This window comes from Phocoena sinus, chromosome 2 (assembly GCF_008692025.1).
Source record: "Phocoena sinus isolate mPhoSin1 chromosome 2, mPhoSin1.pri, whole genome shotgun sequence".
Lineage (NCBI taxonomy): Eukaryota > Metazoa > Chordata > Mammalia > Artiodactyla > Phocoenidae > Phocoena > Phocoena sinus.
Genome location: NC_045764.1, coordinates 86,256,678 through 86,280,624, shown reverse-complemented (window position 1 = coordinate 86,280,624; position 23,947 = coordinate 86,256,678). Strand labels below are relative to the sequence as shown.

General features: G+C 40.7%; 1 protein-coding gene across 2 annotated transcripts in view; it reads right to left on the bottom strand.

The window, feature by feature from the left end:
- FBN1 (fibrillin 1) overlaps positions 1 to 23,947 on the bottom strand; it is a 275,481-nt gene that overhangs the window by 79,007 nt on the left and 172,527 nt on the right. For both annotated transcript variants that reach the window (XM_032624190.1, XM_032624189.1), the window contains exons 26-40: positions 23,226 to 23,351; positions 22,978 to 23,106; positions 22,034 to 22,159; positions 21,805 to 21,930; positions 20,511 to 20,633; positions 19,095 to 19,220; positions 16,982 to 17,107; positions 8,900 to 9,022; positions 8,626 to 8,748; positions 7,044 to 7,169; positions 5,133 to 5,255; positions 3,262 to 3,384; positions 2,800 to 2,964; positions 537 to 605; positions 326 to 451 (exon numbers count right to left, since the gene is read on the bottom strand). In XM_032624190.1, coding sequence (XP_032480081.1) covers positions 326 to 451; positions 537 to 605; positions 2,800 to 2,964; positions 3,262 to 3,384; positions 5,133 to 5,255; positions 7,044 to 7,169; positions 8,626 to 8,748; positions 8,900 to 9,022; positions 16,982 to 17,107; positions 19,095 to 19,220; positions 20,511 to 20,633; positions 21,805 to 21,930; positions 22,034 to 22,159; positions 22,978 to 23,106; positions 23,226 to 23,351 — 1,860 coding nt within the window. The remainder of the gene's footprint in view (positions 1 to 325; positions 452 to 536; positions 606 to 2,799; positions 2,965 to 3,261; positions 3,385 to 5,132; positions 5,256 to 7,043; positions 7,170 to 8,625; positions 8,749 to 8,899; positions 9,023 to 16,981; positions 17,108 to 19,094; positions 19,221 to 20,510; positions 20,634 to 21,804; positions 21,931 to 22,033; positions 22,160 to 22,977; positions 23,107 to 23,225; positions 23,352 to 23,947) is intronic.

The following is a 23,947-nucleotide window of genomic DNA, read 5'->3' as shown; positions in this document are numbered from 1 at the left end:
ATGAGACCTGTGCTACTCCAATAAAAATGGCTTTTCTGAAAAGCATGGAAAACTCTGCAGGCATAAACAGGACTACGGCTCAAGATAACAAAACACCGTTTCTCTCAAAAAAAAGAGGGCGATTTAGGGTGTATTGGACATGATGTTCTGTCACTAACATGAGCGCGAGCTGCCACGTGTGGCATCGTTTCCTGGCCACGTTTGCACTTAGACTACTGTGCTGCATTGCTAGAGTCTCAGTTTCCCTGGCAACTAACTGTATGCTGTGTTTTGAGGTCAGTTCTTAATGTCTGAAAGAACCTGTCATCCTAAAAGGGCCACTTACCATCACACACTCGGGTGTCTTCATTCAGGTAGTAGCCCGTCGGACAGCGGCACTGGAAACTGCCAAAGGTGTTGATACATTTCCCGCCTTGGCACAGCCCTGGGAGCTCCTGGCACTCGTCGATATCTATCAAAATGACAACGACAGCATTGTAAAGAAAACCGAGGAAGTTCCAAAGGTGCGCACTTTAAGATAAGCGAAACAGAATTACCTTCCAATATAACCGTGATAGGGTTGGGTCGAAAACCTTCTCCTCCAGGACAAAGAATTTTGTACTCAGCTATGGAAACAACAACAAAAAGATCAGACTGAGTTCTTCTGAATCTAAAATTTCTAGAAATAGTATCCTCAAGAGAAAAACGGACATATCCATCTTAAAATATTCATTTTCAGGCATCTTGGGCAGTTACCCCACTCACCTGAAGCAGGTTAACATCTTTGTACATACTTCTCCTTTCAAATGGCTTTTTCTATGTGTGCCAAATGTAAGGCTACTGTCCTCAGTCTCTGAACCTTCCGCCTACTCTCTGGTCTTATGTTCTTATGAACTGTTTTATTCTCTATCTCTTATGTTCTTATGAACTATTTTATTCTCTATCTCCATCATTATTTCTTTTTAAAGATTTTTCTTTCCCTTTTTATTTTGCAACCATCTCCTCCATTTTTATGTTTTGTTCAGTCTTATTTCCTGGGAATCACAACTTCCCTTAATATTGTTAATCAGCTTGTCTCCAAAACCCTTTCCAAACAGAGCCTTAGGAAAAGCTGTTCTTTCTTGGTTCCCATCCCACTTCTCTCCTTAATGACTAGAGAGTTTTCTTGCCCCTCTGTTTCTACTGATGGCAACACTAATTCCCCTGGTTTCCAAAACCAACTTTTTACAGTGTCCTCTGGTTCCCTCCATGAATGCTGTCATCCAAGTATTTCACTCGAAAACATTTCTTTCAGTGCCATGCACCGGCAGTGTGATCCATACAGGAACACATGGATAAGAATGACCTGAACCTGCTGTGTCATCCTGGCAAGCATCTGTAAGAATCAGTTCTTTCACAATGATCATGGTCTTTCCAAATCTGATAATCCCCCTCCTCGATTTCTGAAATTATATGTATATATGCATAAATGTATATATGTATGTATTCCAGCTCTAGCTCTGATCCAGTTTGAGGTGGGGTGGACCTCTATTGCTTGGCTAATCATCGTTACTCAATAGAACGGACTCCCCCTGCGCCCCACCTAACCATCTTGCTTTGATTCTTTCAACATCAGTGAAATTAACTATCCTCCCTCCTCTTTTATTTTTCTCTCCCCTTCCTGCAATCATCCACTCTTTTTAAGTCCCCTCTTTCATGTCACACACCCTTCCTTCAAGCCCCAATTAAAAAACGCACCAAGTTATCACCACACACTGCCAATCACAACTGACTTCCCTTTCTGAATAAAGGAGAGAAGGAGGTGCCTGCCAAGCATCCATCCTTGTGCTGAGTGTTTTACATGAGTGATTTCATTTAATCCTATGAGGCATATTATGAATGAGGAAACAGGCTTGCTGACTCCAAAGTTACATGGGTGGCGAGTGACACAGTCCTAACTGGAACCAGGTGTGCTCTTTCTCCCACTCATGGCACTGAGTCTGCTCTTCTTTCTTCCCTTACTGAGGTCTACGTTGAATTACAGCTCTTATGTCTAGGTCATATTTTGCTAGACTGTACACTCCTGGAAGGCAGGAACTACCCATTAGACTAGAATTAGCCATCCAATTATCCATAAATTATCACCTCTGCACACACAAAGTACATCCTCTAGGTACTCAACAAATAATTTCAGAAAAAGTAAATAAGTGACCCTTCAGCAAGGAAAGAATCAATACCTATCCCAATATACCCTGTAAGCAGCAGCCACTGACCTTTGCCCCAGAAGCTACATCTGACTCTAAATCGTAATACAGCGTCCACTTAGAAAAAGGAAAGCCTTTTATGTTTTTAGAAGACATTATGTCCTTAAAATCACACTCTAAAGCTTTCTTTCAAGTCATACCATAAGAATGGAATGATTTTCCATTTCGTATTTGCTTAGTTAATTGCTTCTTTTTCACCCAGGGAAACTCCCATCTGTCCTAGAGCTTCTAAGACTGGCCAATAGATGACAAGAGGAGAGATCAATGTGTCCTAATATAAGTAACCTAGCCTGGAAAATCTTCTTTAAAATACTGCTATCTTCTGTTCACTCAGACAGAAATGAGATGTTGCCTGCCCTACTTGACCTTTTAGTGCAAGCCAACTGGGGACATGTTCTGACTTCCAAATTGGGAGTGGGATTCTTCAACAGGGCTGGAAGGACTGATCTCCCCTCCCTGATTAAAGAGTAGAGACCAGTGGCAGCTCCCTCCCTCTGTGGCTTCTATTCTCTGGAGCTAGAAAGGAGAACTGGACTGAGCTGGAATAATAATAATAAATCGGAGGATGTCCACTTACATGTGTTCACAGCAGGGCACAGCTCACAAGGAGTACCCCAGGCTTTACCCAGAGAACAGCAGCAGGAAGCCTTGGAAACACCAACTCCAATTTCATTGCTACAGGCTGTATCTCCATTGTCTCCTCGAGGTCGAACATCCAAATAGCAATTTCCAGAGCGGGTATCTATTTACCATATACAAACAAAAAGCGGTCAGGCAAATTCTTTCTACGTAAGGGTTGAAAATTCAAACCCACTTCCAAAAAACTGTTTAATAACCATAATTTACTAAGAAACTAAAAAGTGCCCAAACACATATACTGGGAATTTACCTAGAGAAAAGGACCTGAAAGTATAAACCATATTTAGGAGATGTTTAAATTCTTATACGATTACTTTTTTAAAATTTGAGAATGCAACGTTCAATGTTGCTTTAAAAATAACAGACAGTATGTTTCTCTGAAAAGTTTTTAAGATCTTACCAACACAGCCAACTCGAGTTGGATTCAGCTCAAAATCGGGTGGACAATCACAGGTATAGCTGCCTGGGGTGTTGACACAGTTCCCACTGATACACGTGGTTGGATCCAGACATTCATTAACGTCTAAAACCAAACAGCAAGGGGCAGAGTTATCACCCAAGCCAACGCGGGGAAAGCATCACCATAAAACGGTAGCACCAAATCTAGGGCTCGCAACTAGAATTTTTAAGAGTTTCCAGTTGTAATTACCCCTAGAAATATAGTCTTCCACTTCTGAAATAAAACCCCTCAGGAAGGAAATATGTCATAGTCTTTGGTCTTTTTCCCCTGGAACACATTTAGCGTTCAAATTTGTCATCAGGAGAAAATATAACTTTGGAACTAGGAAAAATATTTCAGTGAAGGTAACTGAAAGCAAAACACTACTGTGACCTCGGTCAACCAAAACTTCAGACACAGGTTTTAAGAAAATATATTTAATATGTGCAGCTTGTTATTTTATCAAATGAGAGCAAGATGTCCCAGGGAACCGTCAGTTGCAGGCGACTTCTGCTGCCTCCCCCGCTGGGCGTGCTTGCCTCGGTGCAGCTGAGCGCAAGCACAAACACACACACGGGGCTTAGCGTGCTTCTGCAGGCCTGCTAAGAGTCTCTCTCCCATCACCGATGCTGGGTTGAATATTTCCCTTTCAGTTTCTGTTCCAAAAACACGTACAGAATTCCAGATATTTAAGGCATGGGTTTTGGCGAATTCCACCCCTGTGCAATCCTTTTGTCTATTTTGAATGCTTGTAAAATATTCAAGAACAGACACGCTGATTCAGGGAGAAGAGACTGGGAAATGACGATGATACTTTCTGCTCCGGTCCTCCTGTTTGGACCTGGTAACCCTCTTGGAGGTTCCACTGTGGAAAATTCTTTTGCTCAAATCGCATGTGACCTTAGAGGGACAGGACAGACTAACAGGAATCAGGGTAGGTAGAACGATGCTGGTGGTGATTTGGAGAACTGAGGAGGAGGCATGGCAGTGGAGAGGTGACTTCCTGCTGTGTGCTAGAGGCCGGCTTGGTGTCATAATAGTTTTTTTTGAAAAACCAAGAGAAGTAGGTGTGCTTGGGCAAGAATACCTTAGTCCTGAGCAATTTCAGGGAGGTGGTCATAACTGGAGAGCCACTGAGTCACGGCTTGTTTAGGCAGCTGGAAAAATTAGGGTTTTCTTGAAATCCTGAACCCGTACAGAATGGAACTTACTTCCTTAGTATCCTTGAATCGAAGGGGACGCTAGGGTGGAGAACTGAAAATGGCTCTCAAAGTCTTAACTCAGTGCCGAGATCAACCAACGAGGATCTACAGAGTGCCTGCTACGGCTTTTCTAATTTTTTTTTTTTAATGTTCCTGAAGAGTTCTTTGCTCTACAAGAAAATGATCGACACACTAGAAATGGGCGGTTGACTTCTAGGTACCGCCTTCTCTGGTCACCACCAACAGGCCAGGGCTCGGAAGGAGTGGGTGTCTCAGCAGAGAAGTTCAAGGCAAAACCCATGATCCCAGGGCACAGCCTTCAAAAGGAAACTCTCCAAAAATGTGCCCAAGGAGAGAAGGAACGGCAAGCCCGGAACATGCCTCTGTAACCATGAGCTTGATTCTAGGCTACTAACTCTGCACCTTCAACTCTCTTCAACTTTTTCCTCTGCATGCTCATATCTAATCAGTTCCAGGTCTGAAGAAATTTATTCTGTGATTCCTAATGCTTCTTCATCCCTGCTTTTCTTTTGTGACTCTGCGAATATCCCCGTGCCATCCTGCAAGGCCCCAACAGCTGGGTCCCCTGGGACGCCTGGGAGCAGATTTCCATGCAAATGGATGCCTTACCTGTGCAGTTCCCCCCGCTTCTGTCCAGTTCGTAGCCGATCTCACACTCACAGCGGAACAGGCCAGGGAGGTTGTGGCAGGTTCCAAAAACGCAAATGTTTGGAAGAGAGCACTCGTCAATATCTTGGGAAAGGAGGAAAGGGGGGAGAAATTAAATTATTTTTTTGCTAAAGAAACTGCCTAATGTAATTAGGCAAATGATGTTACTATTAAGAAAATGAAGACCCTCTGACATCGACCTAGATCCTTCTCCTGTAGACTTTCAGATATCTGTCATCTGTAAGGAAGTCTCCTAGGTGAGAACTTCCCTTTTCTCAGCCCCTATTACATGCCAAACAGTGGGCTAAGCATTTTGTGTATATGTATCTCATTATGGTGTTTTACGTAGCTCCCCCTCGGTAAGAGCCAAACAGGCCAACTTAGACTAAATTCTTTGGTTGTTCTTATCTATACGTTCACTGTTTTTGTTGTGAGTTAACATTTTAAGAACCACAAAGGCTTTGTGGTAACTTTTATCATCAGTTTTGACAGTCCTCTGTGTTCCTAGTACCATGGTGTGTGTTTGCAGTTGTTGATGGAGATCTAAAAACCGCGGAGGCTTTTTCCAGGCCTCTGTCCCTGCCTCACATTAACACGCTGATTGTGTAATTGGCAGGCAGGCACGTCTGCAGCCTTGAGACTGGCTTTTAATAGCCATGACCACTCTGCCAGTGATGATTTATATTAAGAACAAACAAACAAACAAAACATTCCCTTATAGCATTAGGGGAAGCAAAACTTTCACTGTGCCTATTTCTGCTCCCAGAGGTGGCACACTACCTGTTTTCCTTGGATGTTCACAGTTAACAGAAGTAAACAAGGCATCAGGCACATGATCAAGAGCATAATTAGTTTCTTGCCTCAGAGGAATTTTATATCAAACTCTGCCTATTTCATATAAACTGTATAAAGAACATCCAATGGTTCCATAACAAAGAAAAGTATTTACATAGAACTATATGAGGGAATTAGTATACATGTCACAGCTCAAGACTGACTTTGAGTTAGTGTCCTAGTAACAAGCAACAACGATTAGTTAAGACATTAATCAGGGTCTTGTTTAGACCTCTACTGTCAATCGTTACCATGTGTTTATTTCTACTGAAATTTTTTCAGTTCACTGTGGTCACTAATTCTTCTCAATGAGGGATAACGAGCTTAAATTTGACAAGTGTGGGTAAAGAGAAGAATCTTGTGTTTCTTAGTGGGATCCATCCTCAGCCACCGGGCTCTCAGGACTCTTCCTGTCTGACCAACACTTCTCAGGAAGATGGAGCCTTACGCTGAGAGACATCTTGACATATGGGATCATCCCTAGGGGCTCCTTACTAAGTGGATTTGCGAAAGACTGTTCCATGTTCATACGTATTAGATATTTGGAGACCATGTGAGACACAGCCAGGACATTGTTCTACCTACAGACAAGACTATCCACTCTGCTGTTATTTGAAAGCCTTTATTTCTAGAAACAAAACCATAGCAGAAATTAAAAGCTGTGTTTCCATATTTGAAAAGAATTCTTCACTATCAGGGCACCAGCGCTTTGAGCTCTTTCCACCAGCAGTGGGGATGGATATGTTGCATTGACGTGGTTATCCCCATTCTCCTATGACTGATGGGTGTACTCTTGCAAATCATCTGGCCAAGGATGGATGTGCAGCTTATGGCCAAATAGATGAGATTTTCTCTACACAAAGAGCAATGGTCCAGCTGGAGACCCAATCTCTCCACAAACTGAACTGACCAGGTTAGATGGGAAGCCAAAACACAACTTGGTGTAAAAACCAAACAAATGAAAGGCATCAGGAATGTTTAAATAACCTGATCTCATCAGGCCCTGCAAGGCCCCCCGGCAGCTTGCCCATCACTTACCTTCACAGGCTTTCCCGTCAGCACTGGGCACAAAGCCCATGTCACATTCACAGCGATATCCTCCTGGGGCGTTTAGGCACTGGCCATTGCCACACAGATTCAGATTCTCAGAGCACTCATCAAGATCTACAGCCAGAAAGAAACACAAGTCACTCTTCCTTAGTTAGGAGTTTTCTGATTCCTCAGGTCCAACAACTTTTATAATTGTCAGCTTCCTGAGGGTAAGCGGTATTTCATCATAATTTCTACTTGACACATTAAACTCAATTTTCTCTTTTGAATACTAACATTGAATATATAGTCAACATGGGGTTCAGATACAGAATCCTGAATGCTGAATTATCTCTAATGGGTAGTAAGTCAAACAGATCATTCACACTAAGACTTTTGCAAGCAGGATCATCAAGGTGAGGACACGTCCATGACAGGAAATAACACGTCACGGTTGTGCCTGATTCTCCAGCTTCAGGCTCTGCTCAGATGGGCAGCAAAAGACCTAGAAGAGCACCTACAGAGGAGACCAAAAATTCCTGCTTAATCTCTTCTGAGTTTTGCTACTAAGCACAGGTGTTAAACATCAAACACATGAACCACACATGCCTGGTACATGAAACTTGGAATATTTTCTAAAAAGCAATGGGAAGTTTATGATGACAGAACTTCAGAACTGGGTTAAGCAAAAACAGTTTCAAGTATGATAAAACTTTTAGTGAGCTAAAACAAGATCCAGATAAATCACTTACTGGCCCTCAGCCCCTTTTACGTTTAAATGACTTCTTGTGAGCAGAGTACTCGGGATAAACTGATGCTTCAGGTCCTATGGGCTTCTATGCTACCTAACGGCCAATGAAAAATGTACCTCAATATCTTATTTAATACCAATGCCCTGACTTAAAAAGTGCTGTCTGTATATACATGGTCATGATAAGTGTATATATCATTTTTTTATAATCATGTTTCTAATCATACATATTTAAATGTATGTAATAGCTCACATTAATTCTATGACGATTCATTAGCCCTGAGAAGAAAATGTCATTAATATATTGTAAAACTGGAAGTGAATGAATTCCTTTCAAAGCAGTTATGAAATTCTTACTTATACTAATGTGGAATGATAACAACGATGGCAAGGGGAAGAAAAATATATGCTGTTGATCTGATCCAGAATGTCTAATTTCTTTTCCTCACATAGGTTCCTCCAGCAAGTTCACACTTGGTTTTAATACGGAAAACAAGTCAGCAGTGAGAAACAGGCACAAAAATATAAAGGCTAAGGGTTATGAAAGGAAGTGTGATTTATTTTAAACTCATGACATCATTACATACAGTGACACATATATCAGCTATATAACTATATATACATCTATGTAAATATATATATTTAGTTTCTGAGGTCTCCCTAATTGCGTCGGCTACAAATTTCCATTCCACAGGAACGTCGTTTCAAATAACCAATATATTCTGTTCCAAGTTGTCTGTAACTGACCCAGCCTTCAGAAGAGAACTGATGGTTTGAAAGACGTCGAGCACCTTGCTTTTCTGACTGCCGTTTACACAGCTGTTTCCAACACGAGCCTACCTGTACAAGTGAAGCCATCGCCTGTGTATCCTTCCTTGCAGAGGCAGCGGTAAGAGCCCATGGTATTCTTGCAGTCTGCATGTTGGCTGCACATGTGGGTTCCATTGGAGCACTCGTCCAGATCTTAAGGAAAGAGGTCACACATCATTATGAACAGAAAATGTGACATTTAAAATCAGTAAAACACAAATTAAATTTTTCTTTACAGAGCTGATATTTTCATATTTATAATCCATGCAGTTCATGAGAAGCAGTTTGTTATTTTCCAACCCACCAGTGCACTTAATGCCATCTCCAATCCACCCGGGGCTGCAGCTACATTTGAAGCTTCCTGCCGTGTTGGTACATACAGCATGTCTGTCGCAGTTGTGGGCTCCAATTTCACATTCATTGATGTCTGGAAAAATAACCAGTGGTTTAAACAAAGTTTAGCAAAGATGCCTTTTGGGTCTTTTAAATAACTTAGCAATATTCCAAAGTTGACTTGCTTTCACATTTCTCACAGTATAACATAGATTGGTTTAGCATCCACATGTATAAGCTACATAAATTGAACAGATTTAAATTTCAATTTATAAAGAACAACATACTGCTACTTGTTGTTGTTAACTCTAATTATTTTCCATTATTTTAATGTAAGTGTCCAGCCACTGCAAAACAAAATGAAGCTCCTTCCAGCTGAAGATCTTAAAAAGTGAGTTGCCTAACATTCTATCCTATTAATGCTCATGGTCATTTGTTTCTATTCCCAATATTTTTATTAAATCAACTATAGAGAAATGATGCACATCGCTTTCATATCTCATATAAAGGAATACAATGTTGTTGGCATGTTAGAAAACTTTTTCAATCATATTCTATACACTAAATATATTTTATTCTTAAATGTAAAACACCGTATTATTTAATCACGCTTTATTTCTATAAAAGTTTTACTTTAGGTATTGCTAATTCAAGCATTTGCAGAGAATATTCCTTAAGGCAGTGTGTGAACTATCTTTTCTCTAGCCAGCACTTTGGGACCCAAGCCTTCTTGCATATTTCCTGTAAAACTCAAGTCAATTCAAGAGAGATTTTTTCAGTAAAGGGAGAACCAGATTAGGGCCACATTGCTAAAAGACTTCAAATTCTCAAAAATTCTCCATTCTTCAAAATTCCATTTCCAAATTTAGCCAAGATAGATTCTATAATATAAAAGCATTATAGAAGAGAATGTATGTAGAGAACAAATGTTATGGATACCAAGGGGGAAAGGGGCAGGGTTGGAGGAAATTGGGATTGACACATATACACTACTGATACTATGTATAAAATAGGTACCTGAGGGGAATATACTGTATAGCACAGGGAACTCTACTTAATGCACTGTGGTGTCCTAAATGGGAGGGAAATCCAAAAGGGAGGGGATATATGTATGGCCGATTCATTTTGCTGTGCAGTAGAAGCTAACACAACGCTGTGAAGCAACTATACTCCAATAAAATTTAATAAAAAAAAAAAGAGACTATAAATTATAAAGTAAAATATGTTTTGTTTCCTGTGATATTGTGATTTACAACAAGAAGTGTATGTATATTTGGTCTTTGTCCTGTTTCTGGCACAGAACTCCTAAAACCCTTGGAATTTCCTAAGTGCTAAGAGCGGGGGGGAAAAAAGGTGTCTTTTGTTATGTTAATGAGGTGACGTTTGGAAAGCACTTAAGGATGGGGGCTGGTTGCCAAGAGAACCAAAGGCATGATTAGAGAGGGGGAATTTTCAGTCCCACCCCCTACCTCTAGGGAGAGCAGAGGGGCTATAGGTTGAATCAGTCACCAAAGGTCAATGATTTAATCAATCGTGCCTCTGTCATAAAGCCTCTAGAAAAACCCCAAAAGATAGGGTTTGGACAGCTTCCAGGTTGGTGAACAGTGAGGATCTGGGGAGAATGGCTTGCTCAGAGATGGCATGGAAGCTCTGTGCCATCTCCCCATACCTTGCCCTATGCATCTCTTCCATCTGGCTGTTCTGAGTTATACTCTTTTATAGTAAACTGATACATCTAACGAGTAAACTGGTTTCTTGAGTTCTGTGAGCCACTCTAGCAAATTAATCAAATTCAAGGAGGTGGTGGGAACCTTTGATTTATAGCCCACTGGTCAGAAGCACTCATAACAGACAACCTAGACTTGCCACTGGCATCTGAAGTGTGGACAGTTTTATGGGACTGAGTCCTTAACCTGTGGAATCTGACACTATCTTCAGATAGGTGGTTGTCAGAATTGAGTTGAACTGTAAGACAGGGAGCTGGTGATCATTATTGGAACTGGTACCAGAACCTTATTTCCCGAAATTGATCTATTTCATAATGAAAGACAGGCACTTAACCTCATAACCAACTTTTTCATTAACTAAGAACAAGAACTCCCAAGTATGGATACGATGATTCTGTATGGAAACCAATGTCTAACATAAAACTTAGGTTAAGAAGGTAAATCTTGGCATATGAAATGTTGCAAGAATTTTCAGTGATCGCTTGAATAGTGACATGAAAACTAAACTGGGCAAGCAACTTATGTTTACCCTTTTGTTTACTTAAGAAACCCAATTAACTGATTTGAAAGTGTTTGGAAACATGCTGTTGGCCAAATGTTCCATCTGAAGTTCTGAAATGGTCCTGAGATCTTTGGCTTTGTTATAACTTCTAGAGCAAACACAAAATAAAATAACGTTATTTTTCCTACAAGAATATTTTGCAATATCACTAATAAGTATAAAATGAAAACACGCCTAGAAGAATGTTCTTACAGTTACAAACGTATTGTGTAGGTGAATTTTAATGTAACCTTGGCAGCCACATGAACCTACTGAGTTATTAAGGCAGGTCAAGGGAAGCACATACCAGGCAGCTTTAAACTTGTGACTGGGAGCTTTAATCAACGGACTAATTGAGCACGGCACATTCCAAGGAAATGAGGAGGAAGGCCAGCCCAGGGATAATAGTGGTAAATAGGCAGGGAATTCAAGAAAGGAAGCCTGACCTAAGGGCTCCCAGGCAGGGCCACAGACACTTCTTTCTTCCTCAGATAATCACTCCCCTCAGAGTTAATGATGCAAAAAGCACCACTCTTGCAGTGTGCTGCCATAACATCCCTCCTTTATTTGTCCTGATCTGAGTTAGGTAGAAACAATGACTTTCGATTGCCTAAGTGATGAAACCTCTAGATGTTAAAGAATCAAGGAATTTTCTAAGTGCAAAGACCTTAGAATTTGACTTTCCTAACCTTCGGTTTCTCAGAGAAGGAAACAGAGGTCCCCAAAGGCATGGGAACTTGTCAGGGCCCCAGGTCAGTGAGGGGAAGAGCCAGAAGCACCTGGAACCCAGTTTCCCATCCCGTTTGGTGCTCTTTGTCTTGAGCCACAGCTGCCTAATCAAACTGATTTCTTTAGTCACATTAGGACTTTATTCTAAGTCCTGATTAAAGGTCTGCTTTCAAAATCTTGGCGGTATGAACAGACTTATAGAAATATTCACTAATCTTTTCTACTAAGTACAATTTTCAGAGGTGATCGTAGCCTGTCAATCTAGTAATCCTGTCATCTTTTTCTTTTCAATTTTCTAATGTCCGAAGATGCTCTTATTTTCATGTGCGTTTTTTACCTTCCATATTTAATCTCGCAATTAAGAAAATAACTATTGTTTTTTAAAAGGAGAGTCTCCCTCCTTTTTGTTATCATGAATAGTATATGAACATACATTTCTAATTCAAGAAAATATTTGCCGTTTTACCACGATGTTTTCAGGGTGAAAATAAATTATATTTGCAAGAGGCCGTGTATCGTGGGCTTTGGAATAGGAGGGAAGAGTAACTCAGGTGCCCGTATTCAATTTTCCATTTTGTGAATCTTTGTATAAGTCATTATCTCAATGGCTTACACTACCGGTATGTCACAAGTGAATTAGAAAGACTTGGTCATAATGTCTAAAGGCATTCTCTGAATAAAAGGTTTCTTCACGTGTGTGTGTGCGTGTACACACCATTATTCATTAATTGTTTCCACGGCAGACTTGGGCCTAAGACTGTACTTCGTTATAAAAGCAAACAGAAGGGGAAACTGAGCCATAAGGGAAACAACCAAACAAAAACACCATATTCAAACACTCCACTCTTCAATAATGTGAGGGAAACATAGCACACGCTTGCCAAGAACATCTCTTTCTGTACAAATGTTCTCTTTCCCCCACAAGTTTGCTCCAGACAGAAAATTCCTTTTTAAGATTAAGCACACGCCAAGAAAAGCAAAGAAATTCAAATTTAGGGCTGACACTGCAACCTCCTTCACCCCACCAAAGCTCCCTCACAGAGACTCAAAGGTCCTACTTGCATGGCTCTCGCGAAGGCTAAGGGTGTGGTCCGAGCAGACCCCATGCACAGGTTCTGGGTGTGTTCCACTTGTATCTGACATTTGAGAAAGAGACTGTGCTCTGAGCTGCTCTGGCTTCCTCTGACAGTCATGGCGGGAGAGGCTGTGTCACCCACACAAACGCCTGCCTTCCTGCCATCTGGGCACCGGTCACGAGAACCCTAGTCCAGCAGGGCTGGCACACTGTGGAATCTCCTTGGTGAGGCGTTGGGGAAGAGGGCGTTAGGGTGAATGGAGAGGCCAAACGTGAAGGCTACTTGGATTTTTCAGTTTGGACCCAAATTTGAGCCACGACTATTTAACTGAACACCCACAGAGTTTTCACAGGCTAACAGCCAGTGGAGAACAATTAGCAATGATAAGGGGCTGGAAGGAAATGAGGGCAAATTTTCACTGAGTGCTGGTGGTTTTGAAGTACGTGATTCTCTTTCATGGACTGTACCCACAGCAACATGTCTTGTATGAAAAGCTGAACGATTGAGAAACGGAGTTGCCCAGCAATCCTGCTATTTTAAATGAAAACGATCCTGATTTTAATTGTATGCCTTACTCACTGACTGAGCGAGCCAGCATGTGATGGTCGGGACATTCTTACAGATTAGCATGAGAAAGCCAGGACGCACCAAGGATGGCACCTAGCAGCAGCCTAGTTTTTCTTCTTTCAATTTGTTGTCTGATTACAATTATGTAGAATGGGCATCAGAAGCCTTGTATGTGTCGGCCACAGAAAAACTGTAATCCAGCCCCCTTAAGCCAAGGATAGAAGAGATGTGTTCTAGGTTACAGGAAAATGTCCATTCTCCCTTCATTAAATTGATTGCTCCCCTCAGCCATATCCACGATTTGAACAAAGCTTAAGGAGGAAAAAGAAACACTTAACATCTGTGTGGGCTGGGAATGTAAGTCAGTGGGTGGATTCCGAACACTGCTAAAGTGATGGGGGGGGGGGGGGAGAAAAACATGTTTATTTGTTAAAATGGAAACAATCAGTAATGACAAGGGAGCTGAAATATTTAGACAAAGCTGTAATGGAACCCAGAGGACATTTTTTAAGTTCTTGTGAAACAAAGTTCCTCCCTATGAAGTAGCATACATATTTCTATAATTCCTTTTACAAGGTACTCATTAAAATATATGTGTACATATGATATGTATGTATACATATTATATATGTACGGAAATAGAAGTAGATATATTTCGCTTGTCTGTCACTAAAACATATTTCCAGGTCTGTTCTTCACTGTTATTTGTTGTAAGGCTTGCTTATCCCATTAAGCAAGATACATATCTCTATTTACATTAGTTGCCTGGGACATTATAAACACTTGTCTTTAACATACTATCACCAAGGTAACCTGATGGTATTCTAAGTTGTGAGTGACACAAATTTTAAACGAAAAGCAGGCTAAAAGAGCCCTAGTTACATGGGATTCAAAAACCAATTTGGCTCAGATTTTTTAAAACTTGTTTTTGAGTATACCAAACTGGCTGCCAATTCCTGTTTGTGTAAGTCATTTCCAATCAAATGTGATACCCTTGGTTGTTAATAGCAGGATTTACAGAGAACCTCTTTTTCTTCCTGCCCTAATACACCCTCTCCTTCCATACTTCACTGCAGGGCTGCTTACCCAAGGGGAACACTTGCATAACTATGGAGCACCCTGGTGATTTCTTCAAGCTCATGAACCAGTAAAAGAACTAGGAATAAAATCCAGAGGTCTACTCCTTTACATGAGAATATCACATACCATGCTACTATGATATCAAAAGGACCATGAAATTCAATTCTTCTCCCTACAGTACTAGCTGAGCTTTAGGCAATTGAAAAATCATTTTAGGCTATAATTTAAAAGTGGGAAGGGGGATGTTGGCCCTTGGGGAAAGCTACAGAATACTTCTTGGACTTCAAATCCATGTTACTGTTCATGTAATTTACTAAAAGACTGCTGTTCTTAATGTAAAACTGGTGTCATCTCATCTAATGTGGAGTACACAGCTCTCGTCACTATAGTCTTAGTATCTGTGCAAACTCAATTATGAAAAACAAGCCTTTTAATATACAGAGTAAGATTTTCCTTCTCTAAACTGATTTCAAGCATATCAGTAAATAGAAGTACAGAATTTTGCTAGACTAGAAGTTATGGTTTTAATTAAAATGGCTTCTAGACACTGTGTCTATGTGTCTCATTTTATAAGGACAACAATAGCTACTATTTACTGACCAGCTACTGTATGCCAAGCACTGTGCCAAGGGCATTACATGCACCATTCCTCACGTACCTAAAATGATATTAATGTTGCATGAAAATTTAAGCTTTCTTCATGATAAGAGGCCGAAAACAGTCAGCCTCTGCACATGCCTCTGTTAGCGGGAATCTGGAGCATGAAATTCTAGAGATCTTTTTCTTATAGGGAATGAAGACTGTCCCATTAGATTAACTTCTCCCTTCATAAGAATCACGGTTCTCTGGGTTGACTTGCAGTGAGTTCAACCTTGCCAAACAACGGTATTAGCCTCTACTAGGTAAAATGCAATAGAGAACTGTCCTACTTTCCCCTGCATTACTACCAGACCAACACCCCTTACCCTAAGTCCTATATTTTTAATGAAAGCTAAAAATAAATCTTGAACCACAGATATGCTGATATAAGCATCATTTGTACCCCAGAGACCACATGAGGACTAGAGATTTTAAACTCTGCGCCATTTATCAGAATGGACCCCTAGACGTGCTTCATAGGAAGACTAATATAGCGAGCATGAAAGCATTCTAGCTACATGCTTTTTATGATTTGGCTAGAATCTGTCATTTTGGAACTAATAGTAATTTATTGGTGATGTATATATCTGTATTTGAAACTTTGCATAACTGAACAGTTTAAAATGATAACGCATATATTGGGAACTTTCTTGAAAAATGCTGATATCATTAAGAAAAGGACCTGTACCGGTACCACACTGCCAATCTTCAAGTATTTTAACGTTTGTTGTAAGTCACAATGGCTTGCCAAACTGGCTTTTGAAATTAAAGTCTATTATTTGTAAAGAAATGATGCAGTTACCTAATTCAAGCCCACCATGGTCTCCATTATGTTTTAAATTATGTTATAGGCCATAATCTGTTTTATTACTATAGGTAACTACAGTAAAACTCTATTGTTCCATGTCCTAAGCATCACTGCCTCAAGTAGGAAAACGTCAATTAAACACTTCGAAAGAACAACATTCACTCAGAGTGACTGCTTCCATTTGATGTTTAACAGAATGATCTCCTACAAGTACTGTGAAAAGACCTTCTTATGTGCTATTGGGATTAAACAAGCAAAATTAATGGTTTAATTCTCACTTCATGAGATTTGCTAAGTTCCACGAATAATGACTAATTAGGGCTAAAGCAACTTAATTGAACAAAAGCACATTAATTTAAGAAACTAGAAGACTGATGAGACTTGACGAAATATATGAATTGTACGATGTGTTGGGTTGGTTTTTCCACATCTTTATTGGAGTATAATTGCTTTACAATAGGATGTGTTTCTTTAAAAATTAATTTCACTTATAAAACCTTAAATGAAAGGGGTGGCAATAGAGGCTATTGGGAAAGGTCTGCTTTAATAAAGGGATATGTTTGGTAGTTAGCACGTTCACTACTTTGATATAAAAATGTTACTTTGACCTCATAAAATGTTGATATTTATAGTGTTATTTTTTTATGGTGGTAATTTATCTCATACGCCTTTTTTTCACAGGTAAAGGGAAAGAAACCTCACCTTAGATCCAATCTAAAGTATGACAAATTTCAGAGAAGTGCAGGCTAAGTTAATGAAAAGATACTATACAAAATGCTTTATAATGCAATTAAAATATTAAGTTTTAAAACTTATGTTAATCTATAATTATGGTAGCAATCTCTTAGCCACTTATGGTTTTATTGTTCAATTTGTAAAAACATACCTGTACAGCCAGTTTTTCCTTTCTTGCCTGAATATCCCATATCACAGTGGCAGATAAATGAGCCTTTAGTGTTTTCACAGGTTCCACTTAGGCAGATATTTGGATTCAGATCACATTCATTGACATCTGTAAAATACAGATATTATTAATACATATAACCGTTTGATATCACTGAAAATTTCCCCCTGAGATAAAGCAACTATGACAAACAAATAGAAAAGATGAAATGTTTTCACTCAAAAAAAAAAAGTATATTTACATAGCCCAATTCACATTTGCGTCCTACATTGAAGGCTAACCCTGCAGACCTGCTTTTTATCTGGGCCACAAGCAGGAGGTCAAGTAATCAAATAAACTGACTGACTCGAGGTTGGGGATAGAGCCTGTTTATGTGACAGTCTAGAAAACTTTTTCAAACAGCATATTCTGTTGCAAGATGAAAATTTTAATTCAGACTGCATGATGCCAACATTTTAGTTCCATATCTTAAAAGAAAAGATAGATAAACTAGCAGTCTTAGTGCAGAGAGTTACAAACTTCACTTCTTCCCCAAATTAAAAATTATCTTTTTTTATGACATTCACTTTAATTTCTAGGACTTCACAAATACTCGGTAAGCGTTTTTGAAAGACACAAATGGGATGTGATTTTAAAATTTCAACTCTAGACTCTTGCTACTGGCCAAGATGGAGTAACAGGAACCAAATTTACCTTCTCACCTAAAATACCAACAACAAGAAAGGACGATATAGGCAACAAAAAACAATGATCCCTGAGAGAAGAAACAAACTAGGTGGGTTCTGCAAATGCCCCAGATGACTGTGTAGGGAGAGTTTTAAGGCAGTGGCATAGGGAGGGGGATGACAGATGGAACCAGGAAATGTCCATGAGTCGAAGCGGTGAGGGGGAATGCCAAGGTAGCTAGAGTTCATAGGGCTGAGTAAAGGACAGAAAAGAGATGTACAGAGAGAGAGAAGGAGAGAGAACTCCAGAGATCTGCAGAGGGTCCCAGTCAAGCACCCAGATGAGTAGTGATCAGTATATTCGTGTAAAGAAACTCTCGAATCTGGGGGAAGCACCATCCAAAAGAATTAGAGGGAACAATCATCAGAGTTCCCAGAAGGCGTAGAATTGTGCCTTCTCCTACCAGCCCGACTGGAAAACCTTGTAATTCACAGGGAAGTGAGCAGAGTGTCCAGAAGGATCTTGCCTCAGCAATAGAGAAAATTAGCCCTACCCTAACTGCTGCTTAAAAGCTTCAAAGCAAGACTTTGAAAGAACCGATCTGTTTCCAAATATCTATGTTCCAAAATAAAGCTTAGGAACACAAAAATATTCAGAACCTAGTAAGGCAAAATTTATAATGTCTGGCATCCAAGCAAAAGGATGGAGGAAAATTCAATGATGGAGGAAAACATGGCCCATAATGAAGAGGAAAGTCAATTTATTGAAATGATCCAGAATTGACACAGGTGATAGAATTAGTAGACAAGGACATTAAAACGGTTATTATAACTGTACTCCTGTAATTTAAAAAGCTAGAGAAATGACTGGACATATTAAGTAGAGACACAGAAGATATCAAAAAAAAAGACCCAAATCAAACTTTTAGAGGTGAAAACTGCAATGTCTGAGATTAAAAATATACTAAATGGGATTAAAGGCAGATTAGACATTACATTAAAAAGTCTGACAGATTTGAAGACAGCAACAGAAACTCTCCAAAACAATCCATTCTAGAATTTATTGCATTCTTGTCAGAAATAAGTTTTGCTTGCCTTAAGCAAACAATTTAAAAGCCTAAACTCTAGTCACAGCAAAAGGAGGGTTAAGTGGACAGAAATAATGCATAGACATAAAAGAAATGTCTTTTGGTCGCTGGAGTTGACCAGTGGTTAGCTCAGTCCATACAACATCTCTGACAAGAGCATCATATCACAGTCACAAGAAAGTTGCTTTTCGGAGTGCTAGCTTTGGATTATTATTCGTACTATGCTCCTAAATATTCTTACTTTTCCCTTAGGCTCTATTCACTACCTAAACAAATCTTTATGTAACTTAACAGTGCTTGTGAATAACTAGCAAATTGGAAAATTCTGTCTTTTTTGCTTACCTACACAAGTCTTCATGTCTTCAGATGCCATGAATCCATCATAACACAAGCACCTGTACTCTCCAGGTATGTTTGTACACTGACCACCATCACAGATATTGGGGTTATCTTCACACTCATCAATGTCTGCAGAGAATAAAACCAACAATGGCATGTTGTTGATAGGGTTCCATTAATCACTGATGAAAAAGTTAAGTGACCCAAGTCAAGTAAACTCAGCCTGCTCGCATAAGACTGTTAGCTCTGAAATCCAAATGACACTTTACATAAATTATCCCATCAGGTAATCTTGGGTAAACAAGGGGAGAACCATTTTCAAGATCTATAACATACAGTTCAGGATGGAGGCCCACATGCACTTAAAACACCATCATTAAAAAAAAAAAATGCACATCAGTCCTTGTGAACACAAGTACTTGAACACATACTAGGTGTTCAATAAATTAGCTACTACTAGTACTACATATGTAATAAAATTTTAATAAAATGTAATAAACATTTAGGTAAAGTCCAAACTCAAGAAAAAAAAAAAAAAAGACCACCATTTAATTGGCACTTTTATCTCTGATACAGATTTATCATTCAAAAATGATTATGAATCTTATTTTTCCAATTGTCAAATTTAAATGCCTAATGTCCATTATTTGCTGTTTTACAGATATTTTAAGGTAAAAAATGCTTGAAATAAGCGCATCTGCTTAGATTTTCAAAATTTAATTTTTATAGCTAAACTTATATCTAGGGCTTTTAATGTAGATTTTACTAGGTCCAATAAAATAACTTTGGTTCCTAAACCTAAGTTGTCTTCTTAACCTGAGCCAAAATTAAAATCTACATGACCCACTTCATTTCCCATCTCCGGCTGATTACATGGCTCTTCTAGCCCATGTGATACAACAGGCAGTGTAAATTAGACCAGCAGTTCTCAAATTTTAGCACAAATCCAAAATCACTTGGAAGGCTTGTGAAAACAGACTACTGAGATGCCCCCCGCAGGAATTTCTGATTCAGTAGGTCTGGGGTGGGGCCTGAGATTTTTGCATTTCTAACACTTTCTCAGGTGGTACTGAGGCCGCCCGTCCAAGGAACACACCCTGAGTGGCGCTGAAATAGGCCATGAGATCAGATTCTTCAAAACTCTGATCAATCAAGAAAATGTATTGTATATTCCACTTATTGAGCACGCGCCAGGTACTGTGCCGAGTGCTGTACATACTCTTCCACACAGGCAACCTGAACCCCATTTTATAGATGAGGGGTCAGATGCCAAGGATCTTCATCGAGGACGCACAGCCAAGAAAGTGACAAAACAAAGATTTGAATTCAGGACCGTCTGACTCCAAAGCCCAGGCCCTGAACCACTCTACATAGGGATCCGTTAGTGAGAGAGTTCCCAGGAAGCTAAAACTGACTCACCCGTGCAGGACCTCTGGTCAGGCATTAGTGCGAATCCTGGCTGACAGCTACATTCATAGCTACCTTCAGAGTTTGTGCAGAAGGTCTCACAGCCACCGTTCATTATGCTGCATTCATCGATGTCTAAGAAAAAGGAAAATAATATCACCTTCCTCTGTGTTTGTGATGATGGCACATGTGTGAAGTTTCCAGGTATGTATGGGTCAAAGAAAACAAAACAAAATAATAAAAGCATCCCAGGGCAACCGCAAGTCACTGCATTGTTTGGTTCCTTCCACAATTATTAACTGCACCTACTATGTGCTACAGATGAGAATCTAACAGTGAATGAGATGGATACTCTCCCTGCCTTCATAATATTTATACTGCAGTCGGGGCGTTAGATGAACACAACATATGGTGTGCCACACACAGTGCAGGAGAAGTGCTGGGCGCTAGAACATATCTCAGTGACAACAGTGGGCACACGTGGCTCATCTGCTGATGAAATTCTCTGGGTCACAGATTCCGTTACAAACTTGACATTCAGTTTGGCTGAGGTTCCAGTCCTTTTCAAGGACCTGAGCTGGAGTTCTGAGTTGTCCTGGGCCATGCTTCAGAAGAATTTGGGCTGATTTATGATTCTGGGTAGAAACCATGTGAGACTTGGCAGTTCCACGTGGGGTATACCTCAAACCAGGCAAAAACTGGCTGTTTCTACAAAGTTTCACTTTGACTCTAAAGCCATGGGACTTTCTGTGCCACTCTTCCCAGCACAACTAAACCTCCTAAGGGCCAGCCACAAAGCAAAACGCTTGTCCCACAAAACCTCATTTTTAAGGACTGCCAGACTTGGCCTCTATTGCATTGTAAGCTATAAACATGCTATGGTCTTCTTCCCAATAATTATTCTTTGGAATCTCTGAGCTGCTCCAAACCACCTAAGGGCGGAGATCACACCCTAAGCTTTCTGTCTTCCTCCCGGCACTCACCAGGCTGCGTTTATTTCAGGCAGTACTTAGTAATCACTGGCTGATGTGCCTGGGTGTGCATAGGCAGAAACAAAGCGTGTGCTACCGTTCACTAGTCAAAGCAGCATGGGTCAAATTATACTTGCTAGAGCTAAAACACTGTACAGCCTTCACTGAATTGGTTCTTTAAACAGATGGGGGAGGTGAGATCTAAAGATCGTGAGCCACCATAAGAAGACCTTTCCCTCCAGAAAAACAGGAAAGATTAAGTAAAAGTAACTAGCGATGGAAACAGAACTCGAAAGAGACTAAAGAAAATAAATAACATACCATACAGAACTTACCAACACAAAACAGCCTGTCGGGGGTGGAGTGGTAGCCGGGGTTGCAGGCACACTGGTACTTCCCTATGAGGTTCACGCAGCGGCCGTGGGGGCAGAGGTGCGCACTCAGTTCACACTCGTTGATGTCTGTATAGAAGATGAGAATACCAAGCACCCCGCCGTAAGCCTCGGACTCTGGCAGGGGTGTGGGCCGAACGACTGCCGGCAGGTAAGTGGTCTTCCTCCTTACCTATACATGCTGAGATGTTGGGGGACAGCTGATGGCCAGGAGGACATTCACAGCGGTAACTTCCCTCAGTGTTTAGGCACACGCCTCCTCGGCACAGCAGAGGATCTCTCTGACACTCGTCAATATCTGCAAAGTGGAAATGACCCCTGTTGAAGCTGTGGGTGGTCGTCCTGCCAGGGCCCCACGAGCAGACCAGTGCACTCATTGCCCAGTTGCTGGGAGTTCTGGCTGCTAATGGCTCACAGGTGTCCTTGTTGGAGAACCGCTATCCACCTCACTCAGAAATGCCTGGGAGGTGAGAAATTACACCCCGCTCCCATGCTGGGGGCTGCCCATGGCCAATAACTGCTTGAACTGACGTGGGAGTATAAAATCTCAGCCTCCTGGCCTCGAGGTGGGACAGCCCTCGGGTACTATGCACACTCCAAGGCCCCTGTGGGATCAGGTTAAAGCTAAAATCCAGTCGAACAACTTGCTTCTCTTCTTCCCCTGCCCTAAGCTGCTTCCCTCACTTCCTTACAGGTTCCTCCTAAGAGCACCCCCTCAAAAAATACCCCCATCTCAGTCCTGTTGCTAGGGAACCTGATCTAATGAAACTATCTTAATCAATCTCCTTTGCTAAAACTGATGAACAGAAACCCTAGAATGTGACCCCTAATACAGCTTATGTTTGAATTGTTCTCTCTTCCCTGGGGTGTCTATTCCAGGTGTTAAACTCACTTCTCAGGGACCCATACCTGGTGTCCGAGGCCACCCGCTGCCCCAGAGCATGAATTCCCTCATTCCTTCCACATGTCAGTCTCCCTCTGCCACAGTCCAATGCGTGACTCACTGGTCAGGAGACCAGCGCACTGGGGGAGCAGGAAGAACCGACATAGGCGATGAGTCACCAAAGCTTCTTGGAATGTTTCTTCCCTGGGCTGATCAAACGGTCACGCACTCACCCATGCAGTTCTTCATCATCATGAATCCACTTTCGTAGCCTTCATCACACTTGCACTCGAAGTCCCCGGGGGTGTTCACGCACTGGCCTCGGCCACAGAGGTCGGGAGATATGCGGCATTCATCGATGTCTGCACAAAAGCAGCAAGTGGCAGCAGATGAGCCTCAGGATGGCTTTACTCCTTGTGGCAACATGTTTAAGACCAAGAGTTCCAAAGGGTATCCCTCCAGGGTGAGCCCCTTCACTGACCTGTGCAGTTCCTTTCTTCAGAATCCAGAGCAAAGCCACTGTCACACCTGCACTTGAAGCTGCCGATGGTGTTTCTGCACTTGCCATGGGTGCAGAGCGTGGGAATCATCTTGCACTCATTGATGTCTTCAAGGAAAATTAAATGTGGGAAAAGTCCATAAGTGACCAATGAGGAGAGCTCAACACCCCATTTTAAACCCAGGAAGTTAGAGGGTCTTGGTCATACTCATTTTAAAAAATGTGGGATGATCCATGAGAAATAGGACTTTGTAAACAGATCTAGACTTTTAAACTTCTACATTTTAGAAAGTATTACTGAAGAAGTAAAGAGTGGGTTTATTTGGACTTCTAAAAGCCCAGCACACACCAAACGCTGAACTATTTTCCGAATGAAAGAATAAGAAATTCTAAACCACTAGTGTCTATATGTAAGGCGTGTGGAAGATTTTCAAATATATTGTCCTACAGCAAGCAATTGAGTATGTTGTGGAATGAGATATTCACTTACGCTTTCTGATGCTTTTTTTTAATAGCATCAGAAATAAGAATTTCAAAGGAGATGCCATTTATAATTTTAACTCCTTACAAATGACGTATACTATTTAAAACATGTTATCAAATAATGTGTACTAATTTAAAATATTTTCTCAATTAATATGAAGTTTGCGTTAATATAATTAATATGTACAAGAGTTTCTTGAAGACTGCATATGTAACATGTA